General features: G+C 48.0%; 1 protein-coding gene across 15 annotated transcripts; it reads left to right on the plus strand.

The window, feature by feature from the left end:
• Positions 1-1,870: 1,870 nt before the first annotated feature.
• On the plus strand, positions 1,871-26,737 carry LOC133071296 (tumor necrosis factor receptor superfamily member 10A-like). Of its 15 annotated transcripts, none has more exons than XM_061163890.1 (9): positions 1,871-2,178; positions 18,604-18,703; positions 19,280-19,393; positions 20,404-20,515; positions 21,346-21,419; positions 21,507-21,605; positions 21,907-22,052; positions 22,611-22,671; positions 23,837-25,766. In XM_061163890.1, exons 1-9 carry the CDS (start codon positions 2,008-2,010, stop codon positions 23,905-23,907), a joined length of 948 nt encoding a protein of 315 aa, XP_061019873.1. In that variant the 5' UTR covers positions 1,871-2,007; the 3' UTR covers positions 23,908-25,766. The 15 variants fall into 15 exon arrangements, 11 of the variants coding, with proteins under 11 accessions (XP_061019873.1, XP_061019876.1, XP_061019872.1 ...); XM_061163889.1 differs by lacking the exon at positions 1,871-2,178 and adding an exon at positions 14,267-14,544 and having other exon boundaries at positions 20,407-20,515; XM_061163888.1 differs by lacking the exon at positions 1,871-2,178 and adding an exon at positions 14,271-14,544.

Here is a 26,737-nt window from a genome sequence, read left to right on the forward strand (position 1 = left end):
GGGACCCATGGATTGAAACTAAAAACCAATAATCTCAACCATTCCACTGAAAGTAGCATCAAAAACATTTGGAAATGCATTTACAAAAGATGTATACAATCTGTACACAGAAAGCTTACAAAATGTTGTCAAGATTAAGTAAGAAAGGTCTAAAATAAAACCATCTCATTGATTGCAGACTCAGTATTGTTAAAATGTCAATTTTTGTCAATCATCACTTTCAATGCGATATCAATTAAAATCCCAGCAGGACTTTTTAAATTAAATATTTTTAATTTATATAAAACTTATATGGAAACACAAACAAAGGAGGGAAAAAAGAACAATTGTAGGACTTAAACTACCTGATTTCAACAGTCACTATAAAGCTACAGTAATCAAGGCAACAAGCTTCCCAGGTGGCTCAGTGGTGAAGAATCTGCCTGCCAATACAGGAGCAGCAGAAGAGGTGGTTCCATCCCTGGGTCGGAAAATCTGCTAGAAGAGGAAATGGCAACCCACGCCGTATTCTTGCCTGGGAAATCCACGGGGTCGATAAGAGGGGAACAGGGCTGACACATACGCACACAATCAAGGCAACGTGGTATTGGCACAGGATAGAAAATGAGTAGATCCATGGAACACAATATAGAGTCCAGAAATGGAACATGTACATGGTCAACTGAATTTCAACAAAGGCAGTAGTATTATTCAATGGGAAAAGAAAGTCTTTTCAATAAATGATGTTGGAACAACTGGATAAACACATGGAAGAAAAAGGAATTTTAATTACTACCACACCGGCCTCTCAAAACTGATACAAAGGGTGGGGCCGGAGGCTCCCGGCTGGCGGCTCCCCTGCTCAGTCCAAAGTCCACAGTCGCCCTGTAAGTAGGACCCAGGCTTGTGCTGCTTACCCAATACTGGACTCCCCACAACCTAAGTCCAGCAGAGCGCGGATGTTTAGGGACAGCTGGACGCCCCTGACCCACGTGGGGGCCTCCTTCTCCTGGCCCGTTTGGTTTTGTATGCCAATTAGCCTCCAGCAGTTCTGTTTTCCAAAGGCTTTAAAGAATCTACAGGGAAGAAAAATCTCCAAGAAAGGCTGAATGGAGTGGATTCTTCTAGCTTGCCTGGCTGCAAGAGCAGTAGGGTCCAGAGGAGATAGTCTGAAGTCCAACGTGTGAAAGTCAGACGTGGACCCTGGCATTACCGCAAGGCACAGGTAGTGATGGAGGAGATCCGAAGCCTATTTGTGACTTGAATTCAGACCGACTGATGGCCATCTCAGTGACCTTCATTCTGTCCACCCACCTGTTCACTGAGGATCTGCTCCAGGCAGGCACCTGGCCATTAAGATGCTAAGAGCAAACCTCTGATTCAACAACTTTCCACGGGGACAGAGCTGCCACGTGACTCTGGAGGCAGGGGTACCTGTGCACCCATACTGTCAGCGTGAGAGGAACAGAAGCTGAGAGCCGGCCGAAGGCGGGCCAGTCAGAGGGCCAGTGGTAGCTCAGGAGGGTCGTTGCCCCTGAGAAGGGATCCGGTTCAGGAAGAACCTTTAATGCCAACTCTGCGTGCATCGGACTTCCCAGGTGGCTCCGTGGTAAAGAATCCTCTTGCCAATGCAAGAGATGCAGGAGAGGAGGGTTCCATCCCTGGATCGGGGAGATCCCCTGGAGGAGGAAACGGCAACCCACTCCAGTATTCTTGTCTAGGAAAGCCCATGGACAGAGAAGCCTGGTGGGCTGCAGTCCGTGGGGTCAGCAAAGAGTCGAACACGACCGAGCGACTGAGCATGCACTCAGGCTGCGCTGAACTCGCGGGTGAGATGAAGACGGAGCTTCTTACTTTCCCTGCACTGATTGAGCAATACCCTGAGGAAGACAAGGCGGGGCCACCGCCGCCTGCTTCCTCCGAAAGCGTGGGTACAGTGCGCGGGAGCGAGGGTATACCGAAAAGCTCCGACGTCTGGCCATCAGAGGCCGGCTTTCCAAGTTCCACGGACGACCGCTAAGATTGCTCATGACTGTGCCTGCCATCAACCTGCGAGGACCTCGACAGCGAACGCTGCCGGGCCGCAAGGGGCAGCGGGGACGGAGGGCACCGGCCTCCTCGAGTGCCGGCGCAGGGCGCTCCGGTGGCCTCAAACTTCGGTTCGCGTACCTCGTCTTCGTCATGGGTGTCGTGTCGTGGGTGAGTACCATCGCGGGTACTGGCTCCGGAAGGCGCGCCGGGTGGCCGGTAAACGGCAGCGGGAAAAGACCTGGCGGTGTGCACGCCGGGGTCAGCTGCGGCCGGGGGATGTCCGACGAGACCTACCGTGGGCTGAATGGAGGGAAGGAGCAGGGTCAGGGCCTGGCAGGGCCGACCCGGGCCCAGAGGGAGAAGAGCCCGCGTTCTCCGACCCGGCCCTAGGCTGGTCTAGCTGTCCCAGAAGTAAATTCCAAAGGAAAAGGAATGGAAAACTCCTTTGCAAGCCTCTCCGCTCCCCTTCCTTCCCCCACCTCCCTCCCATCTTCCTTCTTCCTTCCCCCACCTCCCTCCCGCCTTTCTTCTTCCTTTCCCTCCCTCCCCTCCCCTTTTATGTTGACATTCTAGAACCCGCTCTTCGCAACTATTCTTCCCCTCGGTTTTTACAGAAAAGGAGCTTTCCCACCCTCCCTTGCATTCAGCACCCCTTCTCCACTGCTGTCGGTCATTTTGCAAATTCCTTCCAGGCACTTTCTCTGGCAGCAACCCACATGGCTTACAGGGTAAATCCCCCCAAATCAGGCGGCTGGCCTCAGGGGCTCTGTCTGGTTTAGGAGGAATGGGTCTGAAGCTGTTATTTTGATTTCTGTTTTGAGTCTGAAACAGGTGTGTCAGGCACCCTGAAAAAACTATTTAATGGCTGCCCTGAACTCCAGGGGGAAGCGTTTCTTGTTAACATAGCTGTCTTTTTACTTGTAAAAACAACTACCTACACCCACACAAATCTTAGAAGAAACAGGTCTCAGACCACAGGAAGACCTTGAGAACAAGTCTGATGCTATGGCTTTGTCACAGCTGATGAGGTTTAGAGTAAAAGAGAAACCCTGTATGATGTTACTTACACGTTACTTACACGTGCAATATAAAAATTACAACTAGTGAGTAACACAAAAGAAGAAGCAGACTCAAGGATACAGAGAATAACCTGGTGGTTACCAGTGGGGAGAGGGAAGCAGGGAGGGGCAAGATAGGGATGAGGGGAAAAGAAGAGTTATTGTGAGATTATAGGAAATCACGTGTGTGAATCGCTTGAAAATTGTAAAGCACTATGGAATTTAAAGAATATTTTGTTCAAAAAAAAAAAAAAAGTAACGGTGCAGCTTTTAGGGCCCATTTGTCCCTAGGGAGGAAAAAGTAGTGTTGTTTTGGTTGGCCTATCAAGGGAGAGTGAAAATCAAACTAGACCCTAAAACAGTTGCATCAGCTAGGGAAAGTAACATGGGCATGCAGCAAGGTCCATCTAGACTCTGCAAACCCAGCAAACAGTACTGCATCATTTTCGGGAAGTAAGTGGTAAGAAGCACAGAAAGAAATCCCCACTCGTGACTCATCTCTGAACCTCACCAGCTTGGGGCAGAGGGGACAAAATGCTGAGGCGAACTGAACACACTTCCACACCTCATCTTCCATTCTCAGTTCCTTTCTTTCAATTGTCCCAGGCTCAAAGGCTGCAGGAACCTCAGTTCCTGACCTGGATTCAACCTTGACCCCTGCGGTGAAAGTGCGGCATCCTAACCACTGAACCGCCAGCGAAGTTGCCTCCTTTCCCTCTGTCTTCTGTCCCACGCTGCTGCTCTACAGCAGCCCTCCTGTCTCCCTCCTCTGTCTGTCTCTCTCTGTCTCTCACGCCCCCAACCCACCCTCCACACACACACACCACAAGTCTGTGAGTGGCAGAGTCTCACGTCTCCACCGCACCCCGGTGCACCCCAGTGTTTGTCTCTCAAACAGCGTGCAATGGAGATTACACACCCCGTTACTTTGACTTCGCTCTTGTCTGTGATCCTGGCTCTGTGGACTTTTCCCGGCATGTCCACACCTGTTCCCTGCCACTGGGAGTTTTGTCACATCTGCCTTGCAGCCTTTCCAGACTCTTTCACCCTGACGACTTTACGGGAATCGCTGTCTGCCTCAGGTTCCTGCGGCCAGAACTGCCCCAAGGAAACAAAGGACCTTGCCTTTTCCCCGGGGGCCCACAGCCCTTCACAGGGCTCCTCAGCAGGCTGCAGACAGGACTGCCCCTGAATGCGTGGGTGCTGTGGGGTCTAAGATGCCTGCACTAATGCTAGTGTTTGGTCCTGCTCTGAGGGTCATGGGGGTATTGATCTGGATGGTGGGAAATGTGACCGGCAGGCTGCGGCCAGAACAGAGGTAACTGAATGTCAATGCTGAGGGACTGCCCAGGTCCAGAGAAAACTATTTCAAGTTTTCACCTGATGTTACCAAAGATTTTTTAAAAGGTACCATTTATAGTGTTAAAAGTGTCAGTTCGTCAGGAAGACATCTTAACCATAAATATATTGTGCCTAATAAAAGAGCTTTAAAAATACATAAAGCAAAAATCAATGAAATCCAAGGGCTATCATATCACCCTTTAATGAAAATGAAAAAGGGTAGTAACATTATCGGGCTTCCCCAGTGGTTCAGCAGTAAAGAATCTGTCTGCCAATGCAGGAGACACAGGTTAGATCCCTGGCCAGGGAAGATCCCCTGGAGGGGGAAACGGCAACCTACTCCAGCATTCTTCCTGGAAAATCCCATAGAGGAGCCTGGCAGCCTACAGTCCATGGGGTCGCAAACAGTTGGACATGACTTAGTGACTAAACAACAACAATCAGTATAAAACATTGATGGACTTTCTTTTCTTAAATACTGTCTTTGAAATTCAGAATGTATTTTTCACTTGCAACACTTCTTTATTCAGAGAAGGTGTTTGAAGTGCTCCATTCCCATAAAGGCCTGGTGATTACTCTATTGAACAGCACCACCTGGGCCTCTAGAACTTAAGGAAGTCCTAATTCCTGTTCTCAACGAGCTCCTAGTCCTTGGGAGACACAAAGAGGCACAGAAATAGTGATGAAGGAAGAGCCTTCAAACAAAGCTCATGCCATTGGGCCCTGGCGGGAAAACAAGAGGAAAAATGGGTCCGACCTGTAGAGGGTCAGTGACCCTAAGGAAGGGGGTTCTGTGATTTGGAACTGAGCTGAAGACTTGGAAGAGCTGTCACAACCCGGGACCCCATGTCCCTAGTCTTGACCTTCACCTCCTGGGCTTTCCTCCTTCAGAATACCTCACTCTTCCTTACAGGATCTCTCTGTTTCTCATATCTAATTCATATTTGTTAATAATGAAAGATACTCTTAAAAAAACCAACCTTTAAAACCTTTCCTTAATAATGTGTTATGATGATGACACTCCCTGTCAATGATAAAAAATTAACTCTTCAGTAATGATGATACAACAACTAGGATGACTTCTGAAAAATGATTATGTTTCTTCCTTATGCTCTTCTTATTGGATAATTAAAACTAGGTGGATCAATGAATTCATCATAATATATGAAACCAGGAAAGTACTGCAAAAATATGAGAAAAAATGTCTTACCACTCTGGAGAGGGGAAGACCTTCTTCAGTATGACAACAAACTATAACACTTGCCTAAAGACTGTATAAATATTAAGAAAGCCAAATGGAAGAAATCGTGACAAAGATAAAAACAAACTCGAAAAAAGTACTCAGAACACAAATCATACTTAGAAATGTGATTTCCTTAATCTGTAAGGATTCATAATGAACTAGAAAGAAGATCAACAAGAAAATAGTAGACTTGAACAACATTATAAAACAATTAGACCTAGCAGACATCTATAGAATACTCTAGTCAACAACAAAATACATTCTTCTCAAGTGTACCTGGAACGTTCTCCAGAATAAACCATATACTAGCTCATAAAATAAATAAATTTAAAAGGAGAGCCATAATAGAACACATAGCCTCCCACCACAGTGGAATGAAATTGGAAATCACAAACAGGAAGGAACTGGGGAACTTCATAGCTATGATAAAATTTAAACAAGACACTCTCAAATAACCAGTTAGTCAAAGAAGCTATCAAAAAAGAAACTGTAAAATCTTTTGAGGTGAATGAAACTGAGGATACCACATGCCAAAACTTATGGGATGTAGCTCAAGCAGCTGAAAACGTAGAAAGAAATTTATGCCTGTAAATGACTGCATTAAGGAAGAGGGAAAATCTCAAATCGATAACCTAATACTATACAGTGAGACACTAGAAAATGAACATATTAAAGGTAGAGTAAACAGAGGAAGGAGATAATACAGATTAGAACAGAAAGTAATGAAAGTAAGGCTAGAGAAACACCAGGGTCCGTGCTGATGAGCTGTGATGGACCTTGTGGGGCCCTGGTCCTTCTACTTGCCCAGGGCTGCAGTAGATACAGAAAAAGGCCATTCTGGTCCCATCTCCTGCCCCAGGAGGAAGTGGTGAAGGAGGGAGAACAGGTTCATGGAGGGGAAGGAAGCCAGCTGTGGTAGACTGGTTGCTCTAAAAGATGTTATGCTACTTATTCCCTGTCTTGTTTTCACTAGCTGTCAATATATTCCTGAAACCTACAGCAGGCAGCACAGAGTGGATGCTCCTATGGTTGTTGAATGATTGAATAAAAGCTGCATGTATTCCACTGTGTGGCTGTTATAATATTTAGTAATAATCCTCCTAAAACTAAAAATTTCTGATTTTTTTCAAAATTATCACACTGAGCATGTTTGAAAATAAAACCATGCATGTTTGCTGATGACGTTAGTAGGCGACTTTCTACAAGAGTAGAATCTGGGCCAACCCACCAAGCATATTTTGTACTTGTAAATATACCAGTGTATTTTTACTGTAACCCACCTACACACACAAACTTGGGCGCAGGTGCATCTGGCTTTGGTTCCTAGAATTCGGTACTTTCGGTCTGATGTTGTGGGCCTTTGTTTCATTTTTCCTGTGAAAAAAATTTTTCATATGATTCATTTATTGATGTTTATTTCTGGCTGCAGTAGCTCTTCATTGCTGCATGCGGGCTTTTTCTAGTTGCAGTGAGCAGGGGCTACTCTTCAGTGCGGTGCGGGGGCTTCTCATTGCAGTGGCTCCTCTTGTCACGGAGCACGGGCGCTGGGCACGCGGCCTCAGTAGTTCCCGCACTGGGGCTCCTTAGTTGCAGTTCGAGGGCTCTAGAGCTCTGGCTCAGTAGTTGTGGTGCATGGGCTTAGTCGTTCCACAGCATGTGAGATCTTCCTGCCCCAGAGATGGAACCTGTGTCCCCTGCATTGGCAGGCAGATTCTGATCCATGGTGCTCCCAGGGAAGTCCTAAACTAAATTTTAAGAAAAGAATGAGGTTGGGATCCTAGTTTCATGTAGAAATTCTTATCATTGTGGATGCAGCCTCCAGTTTTGAGATGGTTTCAAAAAATCAAAATTGGTACTTAATTTTATCTTTTCACCTTCCCTGGAGACTATCGCATGCTTTCATTTCCTTATTTAGACTGCTGATGATGGTGCAAAGCGTCTCTGCACTTGTGGAATAACTATTACTTCTATTTTCCGAAGTGCTCTCATATATATTCCTCATTTGAGTCACATATATCCTGGGATGGAGTGCCTGTCTCCTGATGGGGTGGGTGGGAAAGGCCTACTGGGGCAGAAGAGACTGTGTGGGGTGCTGGGAGTGTTCTGTGTCTTGACTAGGTGATGGCTACTTAGCTGCATAGTTATCAAAGCTGGAGCAGATACTTAAGAAGTGAGGATTACTCAGGGAATGGTCTATAAAAATAGAAACTATCAAAAGGAATCAAAACAAAATTGTAGGGCTGAAAAGTCAAATAGCTGAAGTGAAAAATCCACACTACAAGTGTTTAATTGTGCAATTGACAGGTAGTAGAAAGGATCCGTGAGCTTGAAGATAGGACAAAAGAACACAGGACAGATGGCCTCTGCATGTGCATTTCCTAAAGAAAGCACAGAGTCCCTGGTTTCTCTCTTCTCCTGGAAAGGGAAACAGTTGGAGATCCGTTTCAAGAGTTTGTTGATATTATCAAACAGTACAAGAAATAGCTGCATTATGCACTAGCTAGAAAAGACTCGTATATTCATGAATCCATGACCAAAACACATAACTTTATATAAAGAGAAGCCTGTGTGTACTTTCCTCCCCTCCCTGCAGTCTCCTCTGGAGAAGCTGTGAGTGGTGCAGGGGCAGGGCTGTCTGTCCTTGCTGGGTGATCCACTCCTTCCTTCCCCTCTTTATGCCTCAAGCTCATCCTGCATGGGCGTGTTTCCTGCTCCGACTCAGGATTCCCAGGCACCAGGTCTCTTGGAGACTGGAATTCAGCCCCTTCTCCGTCAGCTCCTCCCTGCCCTTCCCCTGGGAGAGGGGCCCCAGCCTGGCCGGGCTCCTGCACAGCCTCCCCGCTGTGGTGTCTCTGGGCTGTACCTGGGCCTGCTGGGCTCCCTAGAGGTGCAGACTGGCTGTGACAGAGCTGTCGGGAAGGTGTCTTGCTTGCTGCAGTCCTTCTGTGGCCGCTCACCTGTGAGCCTCGTGACACTCCGGGGCCACCTTCTCTTTCTGTCCCCACTGGCCCTTTCTGTATCCTTCTCAGTGGGCCTGGTGACTCAGCCCTGCAACCTCACAGAGACCCGTTTTCTTTCTCTCCTGGACCTTAGGCCCTAGCTCTTCTCCCTTTGAGTTCCTGGGAGGCTCCACGGTCAGGCTTCTGTCCCCTTCCCAAAGCCTCGGTGCTGAGTACAGGGCTGTATCCACTCCCAGGGGCTGCCCCTCCGCCGCACCCTGAAGCCACGGGAGCACAACCTGCCGTTTTAATCCCCGCCATCCTCCAGCACCTTCTCTCCTCTCCTCCAGTCTGCTCCTGCTCAGCCATCTCCCTGTTCCTCCAAACCAGCACCAGATGTCCTGTGACATCTCACAATAGGAGACTCCCATTCTCCAGCTCTGCACCTTTTTTCCTGACATTTCACTTTTTCCCCAATCTCCCCACCCCAACATGGACACTACAGCTCCTGTGAGGCTGTCTCTGACAGTTAGGAAGATAACCGTGAGAAGATAAGTACACTCCCAAGACGGCAAGTATCCGTTGTTATGTTGGAGCCCTTCAACCACCCTCTCTCCCAAAAACCTCAATCACCAGCATCCTGAGAGCCAAGAGCTTGTGAATATATTTGAAAGTAGATTATATTAGGTTCTTGATCATGTTCTTACTAGAACATGAGGCTTCCTAGAAGAAATAAATTATCTGGGTTAACCTAGAGAGGTATTTTTTTTTCTCCACACACACACACACACACACACACACAGACACACAGACACACACACACATATAAAAATACCCATGCATTGTTTTGGTTTTTACCAACAGTTCGTTCATTTTGGTCTGGAGATTGGGGGAGTTATGATGTCGGGGTTGCTCACAACTGATTCCATGTACTTGTTCTGCCCCATGATGGAGAAAAGTCAGGCCCAGGACTTTGAGAAGTCAGAGGGTTTTATGTTGGGGCTGGGACAGGGGCAGGTCAGTACAGAGCTCTTCAGAATTCTGCAGGTGAACGAGGGCAGACCCTGGCAGAGTATTCACACCTTCAGAGGGAGCATGACATCCTCAGAGGGGGACTGTCATCAGCAGAGGGAGGGAAGACCCCGTGGAAGAGAAGTGGTCCAGACAAAGCTCACCCCCATCCTGTATGCCCTGGTCTGTAGCGCAAAGCAGGGACCTCCATTTCCTGGTTTCCCTGGTGGCTCAGATGGTAAAGAATCTGCCTGCAATGCAGGAGACCTGGGTTCAACGCCTGGGTCAGGAAGATCCCCTGGAGGAGGGAAAGGCAACACACTGCAGTATTCTTGACTGGGAAATCCATAGACAGAGGAGCCTGGCAGGCTATAGTCCATATGGTTGCAAAGAGTTTAGCAAGACTGCAACTAACACTAACTATTGTAGAAAATAAATATACCATTATTGCAACAATCAGATAATACATAAAGGTTCCTATGAGAAATCTCTCTCCAACACTGTCCTGTTTGGCTCTTGACTGTAGCTAAGGACAGGAAGAAATCTGCCCATGAAAAGATGCCCCAACAAGGTGATGGGGTGACACATGACGTCGCCCATACCATTCTCAACTGCCCCAGGAGAAAGAGTAACGGCGGTTACAATGACTGCACCCTCCAAAGCGGATTCACTTTGGTGTCTTCTTTGGGTCCTTCCTCAAAAGGGAGGATCCCACGTGATTGGGCTTTTGAAAGTATAACTCCTTCACAAGAGAGGTCTGAGAGAAGCCGAGTGGTATTTGAATCTTGTTTAATGTTTTTTTATTTTAACTAAAGGGCAATGAGAAGCACCCTTTGCTGATCTAGAGGTGTCTTCCTTATCTGGAAGTTCTCTGCGTGGCATAATTCACAGGAAATCTGAAAACTTTTCCCCTAAGATCAGGAACAAGACAAGGATGCCCCACTCTCAAGACGTTTATCCACATAGTACTACAAGTCCTAGCCAGAGGAATTAGGGAAGGAAAAGAGATAAAAGGCATCCAAATAGGAAACAAAGAAATAAAACTGTCACTGTTCTCAGATACATGATATTATATATAGAAAACCCTCAAGGCTCCATCAAAAACTCTTAGAATCAATTCAGTAAAGCTACAGGATACAAAATCAGCATAAAAAAACCTATTGTATTTCTTTTACATTAATAATAAGCCAGCAGAAAGAGAAATTAAGGAAATAATGTCATTTACAATTGCATCAAAAAGAATAAAATTCCTAGGAATAGATTTAACCAAGGAGGTGAAAAATACGTATATTGAAAATAAGACATTGAAGAAGACACATCTGTGACAACATGGATGGGCCTTGAGGGCATTATGCTAAGTGAAATAAACAGGACAGAGAAAGTGAATACAATATAATCTCTAATATATGTGAAATCTTAAAAAAAAAAAATCAAGCTTAGAGATAGAGGGAACAAATTGATGGCTGCCAGAGGTAGGGGGCAGCGGGGTGGGGTGGGAGAAATGGGTGAAGAGGATCAAAAGGCAAAAAGAAAAGAAAAAAGGCCTGGATGTAAACTAAGAGTTAACAGACTCAAGACTCAAGACTCATGCACTCATGACTGCAGGCTTTAGCGCAGGGACTGGGGAGGGTTCTAGGGGGCTGCTTGACATGTCTCTTGCTTCCTCTTGGTTCTCCATGCCATGGTAGGTGATGAGGCTGGGGGCACACAGGACCTCCACCAGCCCGAATCATCAGTTGCATCCATCTGCCTTGGGTTCTCTCTGGCAGCTCCCCTCCCCAGGACCAGCGTGGACTCCCCCTTCCCCTAGTTGGACTGTTACCAAAAGACCTGCCTCAGGCCTCAGGGGTCAAGGGACAAAGTGTACATTTTTTCTTTTTTTAATTTTTAAATTAAAAACAAAACACGGGGATTCCCCAGTGGTCCAGTGATTAGGACTCTGTCCTTCTACTGCAGGGGCACAAGTTTGCTCCCTGGTCAGGGAACTAAGTTCCCACATGCCATAAGGCAGCCAAAAAATAAAATGAAACAAACAAAAAACTTTCTGGGACTTCCCTGGTGGTCCAGGGGTTAAGAATCTGCTTGGCTAAGCAGGGACAGGGATTCGATCCCTGCTCCGGGAAGATTCCATATGTTTCGGGGCAACGAAGCTCCCGCAACACAACTTCTGAGGCCTGCGCTCTGGAGCCTGTGCTCCACAAGAGAAGCCACGGCAATGAGAAGCCCACCCACCAGGACCAGAGAGTAGCCCCCGCTGTCCGCAACTAGAGAAAAGCCAGTGTGTGGCGATGAAGACCCGGCATAGCCAGAAGTAAATTAATTAATTAAAAACGTTTTTCCAAACAAAACCCCAGACTGTCCTCAAGTCACACGGGGATTTATTGACTCTGGATGATCAGAACTCAGAGCTCTCAGTGGACACGTTGGTATTCTGGTCCACAATTTAAACAGAGAAAAAACAATTGAATACAGGGTCTGGCTGGGGGGAACTGCTGTGACAAACAACACATAGGAAAGCTCTTCCCCACCTGGGCCCCCACCAGGCTTCTGAGGGGGCAACTTCCAGAACACCTCCCAGGTTGCTGGGCAGCCCAGGGCAGGAGCCCTTGTTTCCAGCCTGCAACATTCTGACAGGAAGCAGGCCTGTGGAGCAAAGTGATGAGGGATGGAAAGCAAAGGCAGAGAGGGATTTAACTCGTTTTTGAACCAGGCTCACCTGTGAGATTATTCCTTTCAGTGGAAGAGGTTTTCATAATAAGGGTTCCTTTCTCTTTTCTGTTGCATGACTAAATCTGAAAGGTGCTCTAACAGACTTTGATGGAACCTTTTTTTTAAAAAAAACAATTTGTACTTGTCTTGCTGTCCTAAGTACTACACCCTCGTAGGACAGAGAGCCCAGCACCAGTGCAGTATGGGGGACAGACTTGGGCTTGGGAACAGCACTATGGAGTCCGTGGGAAGAGCCCACACATATCAGAGACCCTCTGGGAAGTGAGAGGGAAAGTAGAAGAAGATACTGGGAACCCTGAGGAGTGAATGCTACCTTTTTAGGCACCATCAAAGGCGGTTTGGTACCTTTTTAAAAATAGATTTTATTTAATGCCAGTACTTATTTATTTGTCTGCCTCGGGTCTTTGTTCCGGCAGGGGTGATCTTCCTTCCATCCTGTGGGTTTCCTTCCTTGTAGTGCATGCACTCTCTTGTTGTAGAGGGCGGGGCTCAGTAGTTGGGGGTGCGCCAGCTCTGTAGCTTGAGGCATGTGAGATCTTAGTTCCCCCTATCAGGGATCAAACCTGAGATCCCTGCATTGGAAGGCAGATTATTAACCACTGAAGCACCAGGAAAGTCCTGATTTGGTAACTTTTTGATCCTGGCAAACTAGGGAGATGGGACACTCCGGGGTGACTTGGACCCTTCTCTGAGCCTGATGACAGGAAGTACTGTATTGCCTCAATGTGAATGGTGACCCCAGTTTGTGAAATCAGAGACATTCAGAGTCATGAACATAAAATAGAACTTGGTGGATACATTCATCTGCAAATAAAGTGTTTCAACTACATAGTCACAGCCAGGCCACCTTCTTTCTCCTGGATGCCACTTATATTGGGGTGGGGATTTATTCACCAGGCTCCAAAATGTTCTCTTGGGTAGAACTTCAGGTTTATAAAATAAAAGTGACAAAAGTAAACTTATAAACCATGCTAATGATACTTAAGATCTTTGAAAAGTAGAGTTCACAACAGGAAAATATGATGTGTAGCCTTTGCCCTTGGGAGCTTCCCTGGTGACTCAGTGGTAAAGAATCCACCTGCCAACGCAGGAGACTTGAGTTCCATCCTTGGGTCGGGAAGATCCCCTGGAGAAGGGAACCTGCTCCAGTATTCTTGCATGAGAAATCCCATAGACAGAGGAGCCTGGTGGGCCACAGTCCATGGAGTTGCAAAAGAGTTGGCCATGACAGCAACTAAATGATTCTTTGCCTTTAAATAAATACTTATTTGTAATTCCATAGTAAAGTGATTATTAACACTATTTATATGATACAGGCCCAGGGCAAAAAGGTTCACCAGGTCTGTCTCATTTCATAAGTACTTAAATCTCAGAAAGTGCAAGTGAGTCTGGCAACCTACTGATTTTTCTAACAATTCAAGGTTTCCTAATTGACCCATCACTCCCCTACAGTACAGTACAGGGCACCTCTTGGATCTCCTTCTTGGCTGTCCATGTTCTCTGGCCTCCTTGGGGCCCTGGTCAATGAAGCGGGGGTGCGGGGAGGAGCAGAAGCTGGGAGTGGGCAGAAGGCGGTAATTAAAAGACAGGTGGTTCATTCATTTTTTTCAACCCGTGGGGCATTTGACCTGCAAAGGGCAGAGTTAGGACCTGCCTGGAATGCAGATTCTGAGTCTCACTGGCCAGATCACACAGAGCACGTGGGAGGTGCCCTGTCCCCGCCTCCCAAAGCCACAGACCAGGCTGGCGCTGAATGAAAAACCGCATCCACAGGATTTTAGCTCGCGGAAGTTCCCCTCGCGCACCAAGGAGACTTAGGGGTCCGGGCTCCTCTCCTGAGCCACGCGTGATTGGCTGGAAGTGGTAATGATTACATCAGCAAGCACTGGTTCATTCGCTACGCCGGGTGGCGCAATCCCAGGGCGGGGTGGTATAAAAGTAGAAGCAGGCTCAGATTAAATAGCAGAGGTCGGCTCCGCGCACCTCCTAGAGGCGATCTCGCGCCCCACGAAACACACTTTCATTTCTGATGGCTCTGGCGGCCGTCACCCCGCGGCTACCTGGACAACGTATGCTGCCCGACTGCACCGGGCAGCGGAAACAGAGGACACCGGCCTCCTCGAGCTCCCGGGGAGGGTGCACCCAGAACCCCAGGCCTCGGCTCCGGGGCCCCTGGGCTCTCATCTTCGTCGTCTTGGGTGTCTTGCTGTTGGTGAGTTCCCGCCGCGAGTCCTGGCTCCAAAAGGCCCTCTTGGTGGCCCGGAAAAGGCCCCGGGGCACCTGCCTGGGCAAATCCCGGCAGGACCCCCGGGCAAGTCCAAGTGCGCGGCGCGTTGGTGGGGGGCGCTAGAGGAGTGCGGATCCTTGGCATCTACTTGCTGCCCAGAAGAGCTGGCTCCTTGGAGAGCCTGACCTCTGGATTGGCCCCAGGCCCAGCTGGCATCAGATCGTCATTTCTTTCCTTTCCCTTCCCTTTTCCCTCTGCCGACCCTCCTCACTCTTTTCTTTCTCTCTTTCTTTTTCTATTTTGCACTGCATTTATCTTCTAAAACGTGTCCTTTGTAAATCATTAACAGTGTAGGCCCCATCTTTTCCCATTTACTGCCTTAAGCACCCTTACATTTCCTTTTCTCTGAAAGGAGAACAACCTCAAAATTGCCTACAGCTCCTTGCACTTTATGAATAGAAACCACCAATGACTCAGCTTGGGCCAGATTCTCACCACTTTCTTTCAGAGGGGAGTTGGAGGCTCTGGGTGTGGTTCACCGCTGCTGCTAAGTCGCTTCAGTAGTGTCCAACTCTGTGCAACCCCTTAGACGGCAGCCCACCAGGCTCCCCCATCCCTGAGTGTGCATTTTTAAGAAACTCACAATGGGGAAAAATGTGCACACTTGGCACCGCTTTCTTGAATTGTTTGAGGCTCTTTTCAAAGTTGCTTATATGTTCAAAGAAAAAAAATTAAGGGTCTGACAAAGTTACAGGAATTGTGAAAATATGCATCTTTCATTGAATGAATTAGTACCAAAAAGTCTGGAAAGAAATAGCATTTTGTATTCACAAGAAGTATAGAATTCGTTTTTAAAGTATCGGTTTGTAATAGGTAGGACTCATGTTGAACACTGCTTGATGAATGGGTCTGGGTGCCTGTCCAGTATCCAGTGTAGCCATGTGCATTGTCTGTTGGGTAACTCAGAAGTGGAATTGCTGGGTCAGTGGGTTAGATGATTCTACACTTTTGTCTAGACAATGACAAACTGTTCTCCCAAAGAAGCCTGGGCCATTTTTAACTCACACCAGGAGGCCATGATGGCGCCCCGTTTCCCAGCACCCTCGCCGCACTGAACTTCAGCGCTTTGGTCTCAGAAGTAAAGCTGGGATGCCATGGGGCCACGCTTCTGATTCTTCATTCCAGTAGAGTGTTTCGAGGCTCCATGAGATTGCTGAGACTGGGAGTGGATAGCCAGGAGACCCAGGTTAGGTCACAGGGCAGGGCACAAAAATACAGACAATCAAAGAACTAACATAAATCTTTACACAAATTCTTTCAGACAACAGGAGTTCTTCACTAGTTCTTCTAAGGCCAACATAACCCTAATACCTAAACCTAACGGAAACATTTGAAAAGGAGAAAAAATAACTTTTAAATACCCTTCCTAAAAACAGAGGCAAAATTCCTTTACAAAGCAAACAGTAAACTACATTCAGGAAGATTTAAAGAAGAAAACATACCATGACCAAATGGGGTTAATCTCAGGAATAAGTGTTGGATTAACATCTGAAAATCAATCAGTGTTTTTCACTATATTAACAGTGTGGGGGCTTCCCTGGTGGTCCAGTGGTTAAGAAGCTCCTGGCAATGTGAGAGACACTAGTTCATTCTCTGGTCTGGGAGGATCCCACATGCCTGGGAGCAACTGAGCCCATGCGCTACAACTACTGAGCCCCCACTGCAACTACCGAAGCCTGTGCACCTAGAGTCTATGCTCCACAGCAAGAGAAGCCACTGCAATGAGAAGCCTACACATGAAAATCAAGAGTATCCTCCACTCGCCACAACTAGAGAAAGCCTCACTTCCCTTGTATAGTCATAAGGTATTTGATTTAGGTCATACCTGAATGGTCTAGTGGTTTTCCCTACTTTCTTCAATTTAACTCTGAATTTGGCAGTAAGGAGTTCCTGATCTGAGCCACAGTCAGCTGCCGGTCTGGTTTTTGCTGACTGTACAGAGCTTCTCCATCTTTGGCTGCAAAGAATATAATCAGTCTGAGTTCGGTGTTGACCATCTGGTGATGTCCATGTGTAGAGTTTTCTCTTGTGTTGTTGGAAGAGGGTGTTTCCTGTGACCAGTGCGTTCTCTTGGCAGAACGCTATTAGCCTTTGCCCCGCTTCATTCCATACTCCAAGGCCAAATTTGCCTGTTACTCCAGGTGTTTCTTAACTTCCTACTTTTGCATTCTAGTACCCTATGATGAAAAGGACATCTTTTTTGGGTGTTAGTTCTAAAAGGTCTTGTAGGTCTTCATAGAACCATTCAACTTCAGCTTCTTCAGTGTTGCTGGTTGGGGCATAGGCTTGGATTACCGTGATATTGAATGGTTTGCCTTGGAAACGAACAGAGATCATTCTGTCATTTTTGAGATTGCATCCAAGTACTGCATTTCGGACTCTTTTGTTGACCATGATGGCTGCTCCATTTCTTCTAAGGGATTCCTGCGACAGTAGTAGATATAATGGTCATCTGAGTTAAATTCCCCCATTCCTGTCCATTTTAGTTCGCTGATTCCTAGAATGTCGACATTTACTCTTGCTATCTCCTGTTTGACCACTTCCAATTTGCCTTGATTCATGGACCTGACATTCCAGGTTCCTATGCAATATTGCTCTTTACAGCATCAGACCTTGCTTCTATCACCAGTCACATCCACAACTGGGTGTTGTTTTTGCTTTGGGTCCATCCCTTCATTCTTTCTGGAGTTATTTCTCCACTGATCTCCAGTAGCATACTGGGCAGCTACCGACCTGGGGAGTTCCTCTTTCAGTATCCTATCTTTTTGCCTTTTCATACTGTTCATATGAGCTTAGCTGTCCCCAAATATTTAACAGGTTGCATTTTATCTTGTTTAGATCCAGGCAGTTGAACTGGGCTCAACATAAGCTGTTTCCATTTTTTTTTTTTTCTCTTAATGTCACTTTCTACTTTCAATCACTCCCAGATTAAAGTTACAAAACTATACAAAACCCTTTGTTTCCTGTATCATCTGAAACATAGCTGCTGACATGACGGATCCCATCAATGGACACTTGAATGTATATTTCCCACAAATTAGGACAGTCTCCCCCCAAATGAGAATACAATCCTGAACATCAGAACACTATCATCAACACATTAATCCTGGTCAAATCCTCAGACTCCAGTGATTTTTGACTGGCTCCATGGTGTCATTTGTAGCACAGAGACTTGGCTGAAAACCCTGTATTGCTATTTCTTCTTTCTTCATGTGACTCTTGTGTTTTGTGGAACACTGACAGCTTCCTTTTGGGGACAGCTTGTTGCATTAAAGCCACAAATTCATTACTCAGTATGTGATTCTATATCCTGATTATGAAAAATTGTATGCATGGCAGAACGCTCATTTGTGAAAATGTGTGTGTGTGTGTGCACACACATGTGAGAAAGAGAGAGAAAGCCTGAGAGTATTCACACATATGGTCAGATAGAAGAAGTCAAGACAAAAAATAATGAATGTTTTCTCTAATCAAGGGGATCTGTGTGGTTTCTGTATTTTTATAAAAAAAGTTTTTCTTGCCCATACTTTCTGGGCTTCTCAGGTGGTGCTAGTGGTAAAAAAAACCAGCCTGCCAACACAGGAGACGCAAGAGACTGAAGTTTGATCCCTGGGTCGGGAAGATCCCCTGGAGGAGGAAATGGCAGCTCACTCCAAAATTCTTGCTGGGAGAATCCCATGGACAGAGGAGCCTGATGGGCTACAGTCCATGGGGTTGCAAAGAATTGGATGGATCTGAGCACATACTTTCTGGAATAAACATATTTTAAGAGGAAAAAATACAGGGGAAAAAACTTAAGTGTAAGTTCCTTGCTAGCACAAAAGGCCAAAGGACAAACATGAAAAGAATGAGAGTTTAGAGCTGGGAAGAAAGGTCCCAGTTCTGTTTCATTTTGCAGGTAGTGGTCAAGGAAATGTGGGGTGGATCCTAGTAGGGGTGAGAATGTGGAAGCCACTCATGCCTGTCCCTGCTTTGTCCCCATAGGTCAAACCTGCTTCAGCCATGTCTATAAGGAAGGATGAAGTTCCCCAGCAGTTATCAGCCCCACTGGAATGGATCCGCCAACAGAACTTATGTCCACCAGGTAGATTCTAAGGCTGGTCTCCAACCCTTGTCTTCATGTCTCTGTACTTATTTTTGGCTATGCTGAGGCTTTGTTGCTACTTGAGCTTCTCACTGGGGTGGCTTCTCTTGTTGCAGAGCACCGGCGCTCGGGTGCAGGGGCTTCAGTAGTTGCAGCATGTGTGCTCCACAGTTGTGGATCCCCGAGCTGTAGAGCACAGGCTCAGTATTTGTGACACATTGGGCTTAGCTGCTCCGCAGCACGTGGGATCTTCCCGGACCAGGGATCGAACCCATGTATTCTGAATAGGCAGGCAGATTCTTGACCACTGAGCCACCAGGGAAGCCCCTGACCTTTCTTTTTACTGTTGAATGTGCCAGCTATGAATGTGACTTGGATGTGTGGCTTGTAACATATGCCTGTTGGCAGTACTGGTCTAGGGTATGTGGTAGATGAAGAATCAAAAGATGAAAGCCCGGTTGAGGAGAGTTCCCCTTGTGGATTCCACAGATGGCCAAAAGAGGCCTCCCCAGCCACACTGCCAGCCTCAGGGAATCCTGCGGGGATTTACTCACCAGCTTTTCCCCTCCTTCCCAGGATTCTATCTGGAAGAAGTCAGTGGAGGTTGTGCCCCTTGCACCGATGGGATAGACTACACCAGTCATTCAAACAGCCTCCCTTCTTGCTTACCTTGCACGACTTGCAAATCAGGTACAGAACCTGTGGTCCCCCATGCCTGCAGTTAAGGTTCTGGGTGATGAGATGGGATTTAAATGGGAAGAGGAGTCAGAAACCTGATTTCCAGTCCAGCTAGGTCTTCATCCTGCCTTAGGTCAGCAAAATAAATGAAAACAGAAGTTATTTGCATAACACATTCCAACTGGTAGGGAAGTCTTTCAGAAGATCAGCTGGAAAGAGGGGAATAACATGTCCCTTGGTGGAGGGAGCTGGATGGTAACAGTGCAGACAGAAGTCCTGGGGGAGTGGGGCAGGGCTGGGTTTGAGCTGTGTGATGTGTCTGATCCTGGGCCAGGCTCCTGTGAGCGCCATGCCCTCTGCTCTGGGGTCTCAGGCTCTCTCAGCCTTCATGACCTGAGGTCCCTCTGCCTCTCCAGCAGGGCATCACCCGTTGGGACATCACCCAAGGGTTCCTCTCCATCTGTAGTGTCTCAGATTACACCTCACCCCACCCCACTTCTTGCTCCTCATTTGTGATCTAAAACATTTTTCTTCTCAACCCTGATGCAATCCGTAATGATGCACAGTCCCTTTTGTATGCCTCTATTGGTGACACATGAACAGTGGCTGTTCTATGGATGGTCTGTGTGTGTTGCTGCAGAAAATGGCCCCCAAATTAATTTAAAAAAAGATTAATTCATTTATTTTTGGCTGTTCTGGGTCTTTCTTGCGGAACAAGGGCCTTCTCCAGTTGTGGTGGGGGGCTACTCCTTGTGGCCTCTGACCGTGGTGTACAGGCCCCAGAGCGCAGGATCAGTAGTGGGGGCACACGGGCTTAGCTGCCCCGCAGCACGTGGGGTCTTCCCAGACCAAGGAGGGAACCTGTGTCCCCTGCTTTGACAGGCGGATTCTTAACCACTGGACCACCCAGGAAGCCCTCTGAATTACTTCTTAAACTGAGTGGATGGAGCTCTGAGTGGTGAAGAAGGGTTGAGAGACATATTAGGGAAACACACCCTCAAAACCTTATCTTTGGTCTCTAGAAGAAGAAGAAAAAAATCGCTGCACCTCCAGCAAGGACACTGAGTGTCAGTGCAAACCCGGCACTTTCCGTGGAGAAGATGCACCTGAATTCTGTCAAAAATGCAGCGCCGGGTGAGACACAGGAGCCTAGGGGGCTTCCAACCCACAGGAGACCCCAGTTTCCTTGTACCCCTTTCTCTCTCTGCTTCCGTGAAGCGCCTCCCACCTCTCAGAGCTCCTCTGTGCCTGTGGGGTCTCCCGAGCCTGCAGCAGCGCTCCCCACCACCACCGTTTGTCCTGCACGGCTTTCCCAGTGGCCCCTTCCCACGTCTCCTCGGGCATGGCCTGGAAAGACCAAAGTGCTGACAGCAGACAGAAGTCATAATGAGGCCACGTGTGTGCTCCTTCAACGTTCCTATAAAACTGGAGCCAAGTCGACAGGTCTCACACCCAGCCCTTGTTCCCCAGTAGCACCTGAATCTTTCCTATTCGGGGACTCGGGCCAATAGTAATTCACTATCCTCTGATGCTCCAGTGTTGGCTGAGATCGGTAGGAAGAGTCAACAGGTGTATGAGAGGGCCTCGTATTCAAGTTTGACTGGAGGATGAGTCAAACTTGTGCCCACACCCTTCTGACCCTTGACCTGGATGAGGCACTCCCCACCCCCCAACCCCGCCCCCAGAGCTTCCCGGGCAGCCCAGGGAGGCCAGGGCGGGCCTTGCAGAGGAAGCCCAGCTCCTGAAGGACAGCTCTGATCACTCAACAGGAGCCCGGGCCGCAGTACACAGTCCTGGATTCTTCTCCTGCCCAGTGAGGGGGTGTGAGGAGACCCTCCCCTGCAGACAGCAGGAGCCTGTACCCCCTCTACTGTCTTGTCAGGGGACCCAGGACAGAAGGCTGCCCCCTCTTTCTCCTCATCCAGCCAGCTGTCCCTGATGGGTCCCCCTGTGTCTGTACCCAGGTGCCCTGATGGGAAGGTCATGGTCATGAACTGTACCCCCTGGAGCAATGTCAAGTGTATGGACCAAGAATCAGGTACCCTGGCCCATGGGGAGGCCCCGGTTCCTGGAGAGCTAGCAACCATGAGCCGGAGACTACCCATCACTCCCTGTCCCTCCTCAGGCCCTTCACCGCTGGTGACTAACATTTTCACTGGACTTGGAATCACAGCTGGAATCACCTTTGTCCTAATAGGATGTGTTGTATGTTGCTTCTGTAAAGGTGAGGTTCTAGAAGGGAAGGAGGAGGTGCTGGCTCCCTCCTCCATCTCCCCAATCCTCCTGTTCCTCCTGGCTTGTCTCTGATCTTGTTCCCCAGGAAACCCCTCCTCCTCCCACCTCACCTGGTCCTACAAAACCGTGATCACATCGGGCCCCCAACTCAGCTGACAGTCCCCTCTTCCCCCTGGCCGAGTCTGGTGGGAGGAGGCAGAAGAGGGTGGTTCAGGAGCACTGCACAGATTTCACATGGGTTTCATTTTACTTCATTTTCTCCCTTCTCTTCTCCTCCCTGAGTTCTCCAGACTCGGGGTGTCCCGCTTGCAGTCACAGGCCCGGGGCTCTTTGTTCAGTGTCTGTCCCTGGGGAGGGAGGTGCGGCCAGAGGACCCTCCCCACCACTCAGTGGCGTCTCTTCTCTTCGAGGTTGCTTTGGTGAATGCTGCCACAAGGCGAGTCGGTTTCTCCAGCATCTGGCGGCATCAGACCCTCAGTAACTGCTTCCGCCCCACAGCAAAGCCCAGGGTGGGCCTGGTGCCTGGTTCGTCCTATAGCGTTGTCCCTGACTCTCTCAACTGGCCTGGGGGCTCTAGGCTGAATGTGGGAGGGAGACTGGCCTGCTGAGCGCTGTCCTAAGGCTGGTTGGCAGCGCTGGCCCTGTCCTTGCTGTTTGAGACACCCTCACTCTGTCACCCTGGGGCATGCGGGGTGTCAGGCAGGGGTGCCCAGTTCCCTTTAGCATCACACTAGAGTCTGGGTGCCATCAGCAGAGCCCAGATGTGCTGAGTCTATGCCCACTTGGGGGGCACAGCACAGGGGTAGGTGGGAAGGCAGAACCCACTGGGTCCCCCCAGACGCTGTAGGGGTTTGTGACGCCTGGGTCAGCGCCTTGTTTTCTCAAGGCCCTTTCCTGGCGCTTATGTCCCCCATGAGGATCTGGGGCTCTGGACCATGCCCACAACAACAGGCTGACCAGTGGAGATTCACTTTCCATTCTGGTCCCTTGGCAGGAAAAGAAGCTGACAGAAGATAATGCCCAGTCCCAAGATGAAGCAAGCAGAGAGTCTGGTGGTGAGTGTGCGGCTCTGGCCCTTCTGCTCGTTTGGGACTGTGGCAGAGACAGGGAGAGGCAATGCTGGTCAGGTCTCCTCTCCTCTAGGGAGGTGGTGATGGAGGGAGACCAGGGCGTGGAGAGAAGGGAGCCCACCCCCTGTTCTGGTCCACTGGCAGCGCTGATGCTGTTTCTCATCTGTCGTCTTGTCACCACATCCCTCGTCTAGAACAGTGCAGCCGAAGGGTGCTCACTCCTCCTATGCCTGACCCAATGATGGGGTCAGAGCTACATATTTTTCTGTGTGACTATTACATACTTTTAAGCCATTCCTCATCATAGTAGGAATTTCACATTTATTTCAAAAGTATTATGAAGTTGAATCTACTTGAAGTAAAATTTCTTTTTCAACATATAGTATTTTCACTATGTATATGTGTGTGTGTGTATATATATATATATATATATACACACATACATATGAGGAGGGCATGGCAACCCACTCCAGTATTCTTGCCTGGAGAATCCCCATGGACAGAGGAGCCCAGCAGGCTACAGTCCATGGGGTTGCAGAGTCAGACATGACTGAGTGACTAAATATATATATACTATATATGTATACATACACACACACACACACACACACACACACACAGAGACATTTACAGTTTTGGGTCGTATCATTTCAATAGTTTTGAGGTTTTTGAGTGTTACCTTAATTTATAAATTAATCTAGGAGGAACTGAGATCTTTTAGACATTCTATATTTTTCTTATGAAAAGAGTTAGCCTTTTAAGAGTTTTATAATACCTCAACTCCATGTGTGTTTTTCCTTGGTAAATTGCTCATTTCTTGTTGAGGTTGTATCTTTGTATTACAGTGTTCTTTAACCTCATGAGTTTATCCAACTCATAATTCATTATAGAATTTATTGTCATAATTTTTAACACTCATCCGTCCATACATTCACATTTAAGTATTATTGTTGAACCATTAGAGTTTTATAAGAATAGAATCATATATAAAATAATGACTCTTATGTCTGCTCCCTTCAAAGATCCTGCATTGGTTTTGTTTTGCTTATGGCTGCCTGTGCCAGAATTTCAGAACCATGTTTACTAGGCTCAGCTCTGTAATCTAGGGCCCTCGATTAAGACCAAGGCTGCTCTCCATTGTGTTTTACAGAAACCAGCAGCATCTGCAGGATCTCAGGGGAGAAGATGGCTGCTGGTTCCAACAGACGCCACAGAAAATGAGTGTTTTTTTCCTGGGCAGTGGATCAGGAGTGGAGGGAAGAGGGACAGTGTCCTAATTTCTGTCTCCTAATAGCTGTTAGGGCCACTCAGAGAAGGGATGGCTTGTCCCTGAACCATCAAGACTCTAATTCCCTCCCTGCTCCCTCCTCTTTTTCCCACCCTGCACCCCTCTGTCCTCTAACAGTGGCCCCTAACACCTCCCTGTCCTTCCCTCCTCCACCATCCTCTCTCCTCCCTGGTTGCTCAGGGCCAGGTTGACCCACTCTGAGACATCTGAGAGGTTGTGCTGTCCAGCGGGACACCCACTGGCCCAGGGAGGCTGTGGAGCACCTGTCCATGCATGCTAAGTCGCTTTAATCATGTCTGACTCTTTGCAACCCCATGGACTATAGCCTGCCAGGCTCCTCAGTCCATGGGATTCTCCAGGCAAGAATACTGGAGTGGGTTACCATGCCCTCCTCCAAGGATCATTCCAACCCAGGGATTGAACCCACATCTTACATCTCCTGCATTAGCAAGCAGGTTCTTTGCCGATGGCACCACTTGGGAAGCCCCGTGGAGCACCTGAACTGTGGCTAAACCTGATGAGCTGTAGTATATAAGTCAATACTGTAGTTCAAGGAGTTGGCAGAAAAAAGGACTGTAATTTGTCTCGTTAACAGTTTTTTGTTGTTGTTGTTGCACATTGATTACATGTTGAGGGGCTTCCCTGCTGGCTCAAATGGTAAAGAATTTGCCTGTAATGCAAGAGAACAGGGTTCAGTCCCTGGGTTGGGAAGATCCCCTGGAAAACGGAATGGCAACCCACTCCAGTATTCTTGCCTGGAGAATCTCATGGACAGAGCCTGGCGGGCTGCAGTCCATGAAGTGACAGACTCGGACACACAGCCGAGTAACTAAGAATACATATTGCAGTGAAAATTTTAACTTACTTTTAATTGGAGGATGATCGCTTCCCGGTGTTGTGCTGGTTTCTGCTGTAGAGCGACATGAACCAGCCATGGGGGTACATATATCCCCACCCTCTTGAGCCTCCTTCCAGCGCCCCCATCCCACCTCCCTTAGGTTATCACAGAGCACTGGATTGAGCTCTCTGTGTTATAAAGCAACTTCCCATTAGCTGTCTATGTTACACACTGAAATGAAATTTTTTTTGGAATACTTTGAGTTAGTACCGTATGTAATGAAAATGAGTATTGTTGTTTTTCATGTTTTCAGTGTAGCTGTTGAAGAATATGAACTTGTGTTGGGTGCCCTCCTTATGTACTGTGGATGGTGGGGTGCACAGCATTGAATCCGCAGCACAGTCCATGAAGCGGGTGGTGTTTGCTCCATTTTATGGTTAAATTCTTGCTCAGAGTCTGTCCCCATCCAGCTCTACCGCAGTGTCAGGCAGTGAGGCTGAGCGGGGTGTGAGGCCGGAGACCTTCCTCCCTCCAGGCCTTTGCTTTGTCCCCAGTGCAGAGGCGGCAGCCAGGGGACCTCACCCTCCTGAGACAGGCAGGTGCCCTCCTCTGAGGTCTGTTGCCCCTCGCTGTCCCACCCTGTCTCCTATCACAGATGCCTTCTCCCTCTGTGACAGCAGTCTTCTCTTCCAGATGGGCCCTCATCCCCTGCTTAGGGCAGGACTCTCTGCTGACCTGGACTGCCCCCCACTGCCCTGGGTGCTGGCGAAGCCCAATGCCCAGTGCTGGTGTGGCTTGTTTCTCTGCTGCTGGGAAGCAGGCCAGGGGCGCAGAGCAGCAGGCTCACCAGCAGGGGGAGCGCCTCAGGTTCCCACCCTGAAGTCTAGGCCTGACTTGAGGGTCCTCTGACTTTGTGAAAGCCCGTTCCAACTCTGTCTCTGTGACTTTCCCCCAACCTAGGCCTGAAGCTGTTCTTCAGTGACTTTGCAGCTACCTCTTCCTTGTGACTTCTGTGATTTGCTCCTGAGGCAGATGGGCCTCACATGAAATGAGATCCTTGTGGCCAGAGAATAGGCCTGGGTTTCTCCGGATGCCGCGTGTGAAATGCTGCCAGTCAACAAAAAGGGACAGGAGACCTCAGTCAGCACCTTGCTGGGTGCGTGGAAATGCTGGGGCAACGACTGACAAAAGAGACAATTCAAGAGCGCCTGCTGAACTCAGGAAAGTATTAACATGTTAATGAAGAAAGTGAGACAGGCTGTGCTGTGCCCTAAGCCTTTGAGGACCTCAATCTTTCCGTTCAGGACACACTGCTAATAGACTTCTACTTTTTATTTGTATTTGTTTGAAATTTGCCATTCATGTTAGTATGTATGCATTCAATGACGTTAACTTATAATGAAAGCATTAGTCACTGAGTCATGTCCGACTCTTTGCGACCCCATGGACTGTAGCCCACCAGGCTCCTCTGTCCATGGGGTTTCTCCAGGCAAGAATACTGGAGTGGGTTGCCATTTCCTTCTCCAGGGGATCTTCCCTACCCAGGGATGGTACCTGGGTCTCCTGCACTGCAGGCAGACTTTTTACCAACTGAGCCACCAGGGAAGCCCCGTAACTTGTAATATACATCATTAAAGTGCAAACATCTTGTATGTCTTTGTACTTTTATGTTTGTGCATATATTTATATGTGTTGAACAACGTTTTGGAAATATAATTTCTAGGCTGTTTATGTGGGCTACCTGGTTGAGCACTGGCAATCCAAAGCAATTAGAAATACAAAAGGACGGCATTCCCTGGTTGTGCAGTGAGTAGGACTCTGCGCTGAGAGCCCTGAGTTCAATCCCTGGTCAGGAAGTAAGATCCCATAAGCCATGAGGCAAAAACAAACAAACAAACAAAAACCTACAAAACAGCAACAACAAA

Source organism: Dama dama, chromosome 16, assembly GCF_033118175.1.
Source record: "Dama dama isolate Ldn47 chromosome 16, ASM3311817v1, whole genome shotgun sequence".
In the NCBI taxonomy this organism is placed as follows: domain Eukaryota; kingdom Metazoa; phylum Chordata; class Mammalia; order Artiodactyla; family Cervidae; genus Dama; species Dama dama.

Bases quoted from the DNA above. Each gene is read 5' to 3' on its own strand.
- LOC133071296 (XM_061163888.1), top strand. From the start codon at position 14,362: ATGGCTCTGGCGGCCGTCACCCCGCGGCTACCTGGACAACGTATGCTG. The intron at 22,053-22,610 runs GCGAGTCGGTTT...GTCCCTTGGCAG, and splicing joins TTGGTGAATGCTGCCACAAG to GAAAAGAAGCTGACAGAAGA. The intron at 22,672-23,836 runs GTGAGTGTGCGG...TGTGTTTTACAG, and splicing joins AGCAAGCAGAGAGTCTGGTG to AAACCAGCAGCATCTGCAGG.